Below are 11,402 nucleotides of genomic sequence, written 5' to 3' on the forward strand. Positions count from 1 at the left end.
TTTTTGCTTTACTTTTAGAATAAAGACATAAATTAATTCAGCCTTTACTACCTTAGTTTGAGCTCTTTGTACAAAACAAAAAGGACCATATACACCACCAGGAGCTAAAACAGAACAGTTTATCATTACTACCAGTGCCTCTACCATGATCTGAGGAAAATCAAAGCTTTTCCCTTTTTTGTGCATTTAAGCAATCTCCCAACTCCTGCAGCTAGCACCCACTGGCTAACATGGGAGAAACCAGCTGTGCCATATGACCAGCCTCCATGAATCGTACCTTCCTGTTTACTTTCACTCTAGAAATAAAATATAGTCACTAGTCCTTTTAATCTAAAGGCATCTTATTCTAAATCACTTTGCAGACAACTCATTCGGTTACCATCTGCATCAAATCTTAACATGCAGGCTTGACGACCATTAGAGCCAAATTATAACTTAGAGATTTTTTTCTTTTTGGCCAATAATGGTATCAAAAGATGGGTTTGAAAAAAATGTCCACTGTTCACACAGTTTAAAAAAAGAGCACTTTTTATTCTGGAAATTTCTATACCATACATCATTTATTTTGCTGTCACAGTATTTGAAAACCAGCAATTCAGACATGAAATATTGATGAACATAATTGGAAAAAATACCAGTACTAAGCAACAACCTTCAAACAACCTAAAACTAGGAGGAGAGATAAGATGGTGGGAACCTAGCCTCTAGCCAGCCAGTCCCCTGGTGAGAGGCTGACTTCCTGTGCTTTGTTAAAAAAAAGAAAAGTTAAGATCATTTCACATATCCTCCCAAAGCGCACAATACCAAAAGGATGGGTGGAACAACACGCATTCATCTAGACTAGATACTGGAAAGAACTACATCTTCCCTCTTTAAAAATTAATGTTCCCACTATATATTAAAGAGTCACACTGCTGTATTCTCTCAGCTGCAACTGATAAAAAGGAGTTTCCAGTTAAATATTTGGAACAGGAGAAAAGCAGGGAGGAAGCTGTAATTGCAGAACTCCTCCAAACAAGTTAAATTGTGGGAACACACTTCAACTTAACTGTTAAGGTCTCAATTTAAAAAAAAAAAAAATGTAGAAGACCAAATTAATAGACATCTTCCCCACCCCCACTTCATCCTTGACCAAAGCATTTAAATCATTCCCTCAGAACAGTGACAATGCAATCAAATGCATATTCTCTTTGCTTTTCTTTAGGGGAAAGTCTATCACCAGGTACAGCAGGTTATACTAGTCTTTGAAAAGTGATAGAGTTTATCACAATATAGTTACTTGAAATAGCAGCACACTGGGCTCAATGACCCAGGAGTTCTCTTCCAGTTCTATGCTCCAAAACACAACATCCAATGAATTAAAAACCCTATGCCCTGCCGTCTACAGTTCCAGACTGCTTTCCAGCATAAAACAGATAGACTAAACGTACTGCCAAAAGTATATGCAATGGAAGAAAAAAAAAAATATCCCGTGAAACTGGAAAAAAATAATAAGGGTGAAGGAAGGTGGTGAGGAGGAGAGACAGCCTCAACTCAGATACATGTGGGACCAAATTCGATACTCACATATTGATGTAAAATTCCTTCTGAATCCAGGGAGTTGTGTCTATCACCATAGAGCCAATTTAATATTTGCAAAGGCTCTTCATGCAGTTCTTAATTTAAAAAAAAAAAGCAAATCAACTAACAGCACAGGAAGAGTGTACTTGGACAGACATTGCACCATACCAGAATGCCGGCAATGAAGGAGTCCATAAGGTAAGTTCAAATGCAAGGCTGGAGCTCAAAGCTCAGGATTTTGATTTTATCTGTTTTGCTGTCAGCTTCTGGAGTTCTTCTACAGCAGAAGCAACAGGTGCTAAGTGCTTTGACAACACAGAAGGCAAGAATCTTACACTATAAAGTAGTATAAAATGTTATACGCTCCATCTAGAAATTGCTATTTCTCACTGAACTCCAAGCCTCCTGCCATTAAAAAGAGAGTAATTGTATTTCTCTTGTCCAGTTTTACAGACAATTAAGAATAGTTTCAGAGGTAGAGATACAGAATTCCACTCTGAAGTCTTTTTTGCAGCAATCAGGGACAAAGAACAAGTAGCAGCACAATCATCTAAAGGATCAACAGATCACTTAAATTATTCAGCAAACTAATTTCAGTCTCTTTAGGCAATCTTGATAACCTAAAAGATTCACAGTCCTGGCTTAGTTTCTCTTCCTTGAAAATTAAATTTGCAGGGGAAGGAGAGAGGATCTTTTTCGCTGATATCACAATTCATAGCACTGTCCTCCAACTGCAGCTAGTTGCTTCTCCAAATCATTCACCTTTGAAAATTTTGCCTTGATCTTTTACCAAGGACAGCCAGTGATTCTCAAATTCTTAGGTAGATCAAACTTTTGAGTTTATATGAAGAACCTGGTATTTTTAGAGATATTCATGTAGATCTTGTCTTCTTGAACTCTGCACCAGGTGTTGAAAAACTGAATCCTTACAGCAGAAGAGGGCTAACATTTAAGGCGATTTGATCTCAAATCTGAGATCTTAAGTTGTCCAAAGGCAGAACAATTAAGTCATAAAAATAAAAATGAAGGCACCAAAACAAAGTGAAAATGGAAGAGCTACATGGTAGGAACAGAATTCACATATACTGGCATTTCACCCACAATGCAAACTTCTTCCTGTTTTTTAGGTATCTCCAGTCTTTTCCTTGATACACACATTATTTTGGACCAAACAACAGACAGCCCCCCAAAAAATGGAAGGATATTTTATTGTCTAAAGTGTGTAGCAGTACAACAAGTATTTGATCTGTACAAAGGACACAACAGAGCAACTTTAAATACAGTCAGGAGGAAGAAGTCCCAGAATTTACAAGCCTCAGACAATGTTTTATAATACCAGAAAGCTGAACCAACAATTTAAAGATACACTAAAAACCAAAAAACTTGTTAAAAAATGTAAAGATCTCCAAAGAGTCTATGGGTGCATGTCTTACAGCAGAGAGCATAGGGCATTCTGTGAAGGGTCACAATGGCATCTTATTGCCCTCAATGCTGATTTTCACTGCATGAGCCGATCTGCTTTTTTTCCTGATATCTGTGAATTTCCGCATCTGTTTGTCCAGTCGACTCACTCCTTTCTTAGAGGTTCCCTGGAACTTAAAAAAATAAAACCTATTAAAAACAAATGTAGAAGTCCCAGAAGCTTCATAAAATGTAAGGCATGCATGGTTAAATCTTCCAGCACCTGCTGCACTGCAACACGGGATCTGATGAAGTCCCAGAAATATTTCAACAGAGCTTGGGGACTGGGAATGAGGACAGGGACAGCAGTATCCCACAAGTATATGCACTGCACATACAAAGACATCCACGCACACACAAAAAAACAAAAACATCACACTAAAAGCTTTCATATTAAGGAAACAAAAGTAACCAATCACCATCCACATGCCAGCCAAACAAACAATTTAGAACAGTTCTTACAATTTTTATTAAACAGTCTTGTACCAGAGGTACATTTTCATGTACTTCACAGACTACATTTCCTGGTGGGGAGTGATGTGTGTATGTTCCCATTCTAATATCCCATTCTGTGTAATGTTAGCTGGGCTGAAGTACCAATTCAACTTTGCAACTAAGTGTAGTAAATAGTAAATTAGTTGCAAAGTTGGATTGGTACTTCTCCAACAGGAAATTCTTGGGAAGTGGGGTGAAAAGCAGAAGTGCCAAAGAAATCTAGCCATACAACGTACTGCAAAAACTACTGCATTTCATTCCCTGTATTTTGACTAACTGCAGCTGGAAGATGAAGATGAAGCAGCAGTTGAGTTATTTTGCACAGACACTGTAAAGATTCTGTAATGAAACAGGACAAAAACAGACAAGACCCTTTAAATCAGTAGACAATACTTCCTAGAAATGATGAGTTTTCATATATTCTCCACAAAGCCTACAGAAATAATGTGCAACGGACACTTAGCCTTTTACTTGTAGGAAAGCAAAGAGGTTCAGGACACTATACTCCATATTTTCATAGTTTCATAGTTTCTAGGGTCGGAAGGGACCTGAGCAGATCATCTAGTCCAACCCCCTGCCATGGCAGGAAAGAATACTGGGGTCAAATGACATAAACATTTATAGACATGTTGTAAGAGGCTCAGCTTTTACTTTCTGAAATGCTAAATGCTTATTGTACACTCCAAATGCCACTCAGTTCCAACAAGCTAGGCTCATTTGCAGAGAACTCACTCCCAGTACCTGGATGAATAGTGATTTTATCCATAGTAAAGAAAACTGACCAACCAGAATTTTCATGCTTTAAAAGCATTTAGAGAATAAACTTAAGTATGAATCTGAAATGTGTTAAATATAATCCCGCACTTACTTGTACTATCTTCTCTAGTTATCAATCTGTGCCATTCCTGCTTACAAACTGAAATGCAGACTAGGAGTTGTCAAAACAATTCTCAGACTTTAAAATTTACTGATCAGTCTCTCCCCATCCCAGGTTCACAGCAAAAGACTCTTCTTTACTCACTCCCCAGTGGACTCTTTCCTCCACCTGCTACCAGCCCCTCCCTAAGGCCTTCCATCACAAAATAACTTCCTTGGCCAACAAGAAGTGAACAGTCTCTTATTTTAGATCTTGTTCATACTACTAACACCTCAACTAGAAACTACGGAATGATATAAAGTACAAAACTGAAGTTTAAGAATGCTGCTTCTGTCATTTGTTAGATAAGTACCGAGTTTTAAATTAAAAAGCAGGCTCTAATCAAATTGGAATACATTTTAGAATGCTGCATCTGCTCATCTCTCCAGCTACTTAGAATCTTAAAAACAAAAGGTATATTTGGGTATAGCTGTTTTTTAAACAGCACCTGCCAGCAGTATATATGGAGGCTGTAGTGGCAGGGACTATGGCAGAAATTATGTGCTACCAGATTATATCCTGCATCAAGTTACCCAGCAGGTCACAGTATAGACATTAAGGATTAAGAGGAGAGCTTTTCAGCGTGTATCCCCTTACTCATACATGTTTTTTTTCCACTGAATGTGCAAACTGCCAACAGCTGAAGCACATGCACTGGTCACACCTCCCTTGAGGGATACCTCTCAAACTTGGGGAAGGCAGAGTGTGTCATGGCTACAGGGGCATCCTGTTGCCTTCAATGCTGAACTTGATGGCCCGATGCACTTTGCTGAGTCGTTTCTGTTCAGCAAACCGTCTCTTGTGCTTTTCCAAACGACTAATACCTCTCTTAATAGTCCCGGGCTAGAAACAATATCTCAATTAATGAAAAGAAGGAAAAACAACAGTAGAAACAGTACAATTTAATGATCACTTATTCCACTTTCATTTAATTTTTCCATATGAAGATTCTGACATCTCCAAATTAAATTGGTACAAGGCAGATGGATGAGCCAAGATGAAATGCATGGGGCTAATTTATTTGTACAATATTCAGTCTTACCAAGTAACTGAATCCCTCCAGTTTTGGGAAACCTAACAGGAAAAACATAATACTGAACACACATGGATGCACTTGTCTGACTGCAGACAGACTCCAAGATGGTCTACACTAACTGCTTTGCAGTCATATCCTCAAGCCATGATAACCAACAGTCGATTCTTCCTAGTTATACATCTCCATTCCCTGGTACCTGAATGAAAGAACTATTTGATGGGGTTTACAAAGCCCACTTGCAAGGAGGCCATAGTCCCTCAGGCTACAAGAGGCATAATGCAATGAAATGGTGCACGGCAAAAGCAACACATCAGTGATGAAAAGACAAACTAATTCCCCAGGCTTATCCCATAGATTAGAGATATGATCAGCTTATGAAACTAACTTCTTCCCTTTACTACATTGCTTACCCTGGAAGATTCCATTTCCACATTCCACTTTGGTCTGACCACATAGTCTTTGTTTGAGGGCATTGGAACCCTTGCGCGAGCACAAAATCCTGGATCACCAGGTCTAAGAGCCCTGCAAAAAACAAGGTGGTGTGTTGTTAAAGAAGTCATTTATACAGACCAGAACACAATTAATACAGTTCTTTAAAATACTTGTATTTTAATTTGCCTTTAAAAAACACAAAGCATTACCACTTCAATCTTCCATATTTCCTTTAAAAAAAAATCCAGGAGTCGCAGAGAGCCTACAGAGACAGCCTGGATATCATCACTAGAATACTACCAGAAAAGAAATAAGGACTTACTTTTCTTCTCCTGTTAACACTTTCTCCAGATCTCTTCGAGGGGTTTGACCACCAGAGCTGCACAGAAAAAGGACAATGTTATAGTTATGACTGCCAGTCTTGATGAAAAATCAGTCATCGCAAAAGCCAATTTCCAACCCATCCAGAACATTTGATGCATGTTCATCAGGTACCTAAAGGGTAGAAGTGTTTATAACCAACCAAATTAAAATAAAAATCCCTGACCAAATACAAGGGTCTGCAAAAGTAAAACCAATAATCCTTAGCAAGTGAAGCCCTTAAATAAAGTTAGCAATTTAAATACAGACAAAGAACAGTCAGGTACATGAAGATCAATACCACGAGCCTGAAAGAACAAAGATCAGGGGCTTCTGATCCCAACTGCTAGGTAATGAAAATGCAAGAAGCAATTCCACATGTTTCAAGTGCCAAAGTTGTGAAGAGTGATTATTTACCATTAACAAATCCTTGACTTACACCCTTTGATCTACTGGTAATCAGTCCACCTCATGTGGAATGCAGCTGTAACCATCTCCCATTGTTGTGACATGGAAATGAGCAGTAACATTTGATTGTTGTTGAACTTGGGTTACTTTTTAAAAACAATTTAGTGGTATACTACTGTGGTTAACTTTGGTGTGAAACTGGCAAGAATAATCCTGGTGAAGTCTGCCTCAGAAAAGGCTCTGGATAGATTAGAAGTAACGGTAAATTCTGATGAATATTATACATCCATCTTCACACTTAAAGAGCACGCATCGGTCCTCAAATGTAGAAAAGAAAAACTCTATGAGAAGGACAAGATGGCAACCAACAGAGGTGAGAAAAGAGACTACTTAGAAAGCCCTCCAGTTTCCTTTAATGTTTCATTAGCAGTGAAGATAAAGTGCCATATTTATGTATTCTCATCAAAGGATTCTCAGATTTGAAATATTTTCTTTGTTCTCAATGACTTCAGACTCTTACCTGCTCAATCGCCTTCGCTGGGGCATCTGTTCCAAATCTCTCTGCTCCCTCTCCTCTCTAGTCATCCCTTTGTAGTTTGAAGTAAGGCCAAAGATAGGTCGAGACCATTCATCTGAAGGATTTCAACACAAGGGACATGTCTCTAGCCAAGCATATTTTACCTACAGGAAACTTCAGTGGCTCTAACTACAACTTTAGCAACACAACTCATGTGTTTTTTTGTGGTTATCCCTGAACTGACAGGTGAAGTCACATTATTGTGACTTTCAGGGTCTTTCACACTGTAGCACAATATCTCTAAAAACAAACCTAACACTATAAAGCAAGTTCCTCCCTTCCAAGATGCCCCTCTCACTAACAGATATTTGCAGAAGGTGCTTTAATTTGCTTAGCCATCATTTTAGAAAGCTGCTCATCTATAAAACCTGGAAGGAAACAGTGTGGTTTCAGAGGCACAAAGAAATATACACAAGTATGGTGGTCCAACAGGGATTTGTAAACCACTGTCATTCAGTTTTTATAAGAATGAAAGATAACAGGGGAAACCTGCAAGAGGAGCTAAATAAAACAATGCCTGTCTGAACTTGTATATTTAAAAGTTAATTTGAAACAGATGCCCAGATATTATGCTTGCATCAGAGGTTCAATTTGCTTTATAAACAGCGAGAAATCAACGTGTCAGAAGAGAGGCCAATACAGAGGTTAGTTGATAAAATGAGATACACCAGCCAGCAAAATACAAAATGGGCAAGATAAGGCAAAGATTACATACTTATTAGCTTTCCTGCCATGTCTTTGTTGGGTCTTGATTCCTTGGGATGTTTGTAGAGGTACATCACAGCTCGCCCAATCCCACTATGCTTCAGAGTCTCTTGGCTCACACTGGGCAGCTGGAAAACAGAACCAATTTCATTAATGGTGCCAGATGTCAACAAAAATCCAAACCAACAGGTAACTTTAACACAATAAGTATTATTGTCAAGTTTTGTAACAACCTGCTATTTTCGTAACAGCATAATAAATAACCACCTATTTCCAGAAAATTATTTCAGAAAACATTTTTAAAACACAAATATCGAAAATGCAGGATTTCTCAAAACAACTGATGGCTGTTGCCCATTATCTAGACCAGGGGTGGGCAAAATGCGGCCTGCCAGGCCATTCTATCCGGCCCGCAGCACCCCTAAAAAATTTAGAAAATTAATATTTATCTGCCCTGGCTGCCTGTTATGCGGCCCTTGCCCAAACTCAGTAAGCAGCCCTCCACCCGAAATAACTGCCCGCCCCGATCTAGACACTTGGTCTGTTAACCCTTAAAATAATTTTGTCTGTTAAATATGAAGTGGATTGAAGGTCCCGAAAGGTGGAGTCCAAATGCTCCTCTCCTCTCTCTTATTAGGCACCTCTCTTATGCAGAGAAATTTGGATTAATCTGCCTTTTAAGTAATAATTTAATAGCAACAAAATGACCTCTTGACAAACAAGAAGTCGGAAACCAAATAATTAAATACTAACTTTGCTACAGATTATCGATCTGTTTTAGATCTGTAGTCTGCCTTACTTGCAAAATATATGCCTTGGTATTTCAGCACTGGGGCAGAAGAGAAGAAGAAACTTTTGTCATTACGGAGGTAGCCAACAAAACAAACTGGCCCTAAAAATTTTTTAAAAATACTTCAGAAAGGAAGAAGATGGGACCAAAGAATATTGATAACTCCTGTGGGATTATGGGAAACAACTACTGAAAAAATGCAGAAACAGAAGACTAAATCAGACATTCCACAGACAACAGAAGGCAAGTTTTGTGTCTAAGTTCTTTAACTGTGGTCAAAAGTGAACATTATACCTGTGGCTGGAATTTAAGCAAATTTATACACAGTCACTGTAGTTAACCAATAATGGGTTTGTAAGAGAAGGTTCACTTCTTCATTACTAGACAAAGTCTCTCTCTATTATTTTCATTTTGTAGTCACGCCAAACAAGAAATAAGATGATCTATTACAACATAATAGCTTGTGAGTTGCTCAGTGAGAGACAGAGAAGATGGCTGACAGAACATCCTCTTTTCGGTGGGAACACTCAGCTAGGAACCGCAGCACTTAAGAATGTGAGGGAGGTTGAGAAGCTTGCAAATGCAAATTACAAACATTCTTATTTTCCTTTCAGTCATTTACAATGTCTCTTAAGCCACATAGTACATCCTTTAATAACAAGAGTGATCCAAACAGTGACAGTGGTTAAACACCCGTTTCTAACCTCTTGTAGAATCTTTAAGAGTTCCTCTCGTATCTTCAGTGCTGGTAGACTCCGATCTGGCAAAGGGGAAAGCCATTCTTTGATAGCGGACATCACACCACTATCTATGAAAGTTTCCTTAAGGTCCTGCCTGGAAGTTTTAGAATAAAAAGGAGGTCAGTTTCAGGAGCAGCAATGTTCCCACTTCAGTAAACTGGGAATGCAAATGATGAAAACACATCAATACCCCTGCTGTACCAATATGCCTTGGGCTTTACTTAGTGGAAGCAATCCCTCCAATACCCTTTTACCCCTAAATCTAGGTGCTTTGGCATAAGCTACAGAAATAAAGACAGTGCTAGCTCTGAAGTTTAACTGGGCTTTAACATAAACATGCAAACTGCTGAAAGACGATCAAAGTTTCCCAGTTCAGACTTGAAAGGGTAGAGCAAGAAAGTCATTAAAATGTGGAAATGCCATGCTGTGAAGTGCTTTTCAGCCTGTTATATATATTAATGCCTTTCAAGATAAATAATTATTAAAATGTGGATAATCTCTTAACATTTTAATTGCCACTTATCTGTAGCACTTCATGCAGAATGGGAAAAATAAAGTGTTTTAAGACGCATGCACACCACCACTGGAGTGTAACTATAACTAGTTTTCTAACCCCAATACTCTCTAGAAAAAATAATTAAATTTGGGGAGAATCAGGCACTTACTTTTTAAGATGCATAACTACAGTTGGTAGCAAAGTTAGCTTCTTTAGTGCTGGTTTCTTCTGAGTATTCAGCTGTCTATCCTCCTGTAGAGTTCATGAACAAAAAATTACTGATAACAAGCAATCTAGAGAAAGGAAAAGCAGTAAATCCTAACTCTTAAGATGCATGCAACATGCATGATTAGCAGTCTAATTGTGTAAGAGCTGCCTTCTCATGGTCCCAAAACCCATTTTAAAAAAAGATTTTCTGAGGGATTCTTAAATTTTTTATTGTCTTTAAGATGGCTAAATGAAATAGATTTATATTAAAATGAAATCTACTTTTGTACTTCAGTTTTATTGTAACCCCCAAAACAGATATGAAAAGCTTCTATAAATTATTGTACGCAGCCAATTTGTAAAATGTTTCCATTAAAAGCATAATAGGAGAACATACATATGAATAAAAAACCTAAATATCAAGATAATGGGAAATGAGACAATACATACTTTCTTATGGGAAATGCATACAAAGAATTAATTTAACTTAAAAGTTTAGGGAGACACATGGCATGTCATTATTGTATTTACCTGAATCCAAGATGACCCTTAATTTAAGACTACCACCCAATAATTAAATTCTATACATGGAAAATGTGTAAGTATAACAAACATATAAATTTTCTGTGTGTAGAATCCAATTAATGGGAGGGCCCTCTTAGATTCATGCCCTCCACCCTACAACTGCAGTAGAGAAAGAGGCCATGGGGGAAGGGGTAGGAGAGACACAGGTGACACAATACTTTGCCCCCTGCTGCCTCTATCCCCTCTTCCTCTGTCTATCCCTTCTTCCTCCCCCCTCTAGTGCCTACTACCTTTTGAGGTGCCTAGCCACATAGCACCTGCTCCCTCAGGCATTTGCCCATCCCCAGTGTCCCCCTCTATTGGCTCCACCACAGCTCTGGTTCTACTGCAGCAGCAGTTGCAACAATGACAGCTATAGCTATGCCCTGGAACTGGAAACCAGAGCCCAGGCTGGAGCTCTGCCATTCACTTTGCCACAACCAGGCTGGGCTGGGGCAACCAGGTGCTCTGTGCCCCAGGCTGGAGCAGGGCCAGCATCCTGCCAGAGGGTAAGCAACAGGGCAGCAGAGAGGGAGTGGGAACTTGGAGCTGAAGCAGCCACCTGACTCCCTGATGTCTTGTACTCAAATCCAAGACAAGGTGTTTTTCTCCCCTTGTTAAACATGTTAAATGAGAAGGGGTGGGGTGGGGGAGA

General features: G+C 38.9%; 1 protein-coding gene across 6 annotated transcripts in view; it reads right to left on the reverse strand.

The window, feature by feature from the left end:
* Nucleotides 1-510: 510 nt before the first annotated feature.
* IWS1 (IWS1, SUPT6H interacting protein) overlaps nt 511-11,402 on the reverse strand; it is a 27,397-nt gene continuing 16,505 nt past the window's right edge. For all 6 annotated transcript variants that reach the window (XM_019542900.1, XM_019542899.1, XM_019542898.1 and 3 more), the window contains 7 exons: nt 10,146-10,228; nt 9,445-9,574; nt 7,961-8,078; nt 7,189-7,300; nt 6,223-6,279; nt 5,879-5,990; nt 511-3,155 (listed from right to left, as the gene is read on the reverse strand). In XM_019542900.1, coding sequence (XP_019398445.1) covers nt 3,024-3,155; nt 5,879-5,990; nt 6,223-6,279; nt 7,189-7,300; nt 7,961-8,078; nt 9,445-9,574; nt 10,146-10,228 — 744 coding nt within the window. In that variant the 3' untranslated portion in view covers nt 511-3,023. The remainder of the gene's footprint in view (nt 3,156-5,878; nt 5,991-6,222; nt 6,280-7,188; nt 7,301-7,960; nt 8,079-9,444; nt 9,575-10,145; nt 10,229-11,402) is intronic.

Source organism: Crocodylus porosus, unplaced genomic scaffold (assembly GCF_001723895.1).
Source record: "Crocodylus porosus isolate Cpor-Errol unplaced genomic scaffold, CroPor_comp1, whole genome shotgun sequence".
In the NCBI taxonomy this organism is placed as follows: Eukaryota; Metazoa; Chordata; order Crocodylia; family Crocodylidae; genus Crocodylus; species Crocodylus porosus.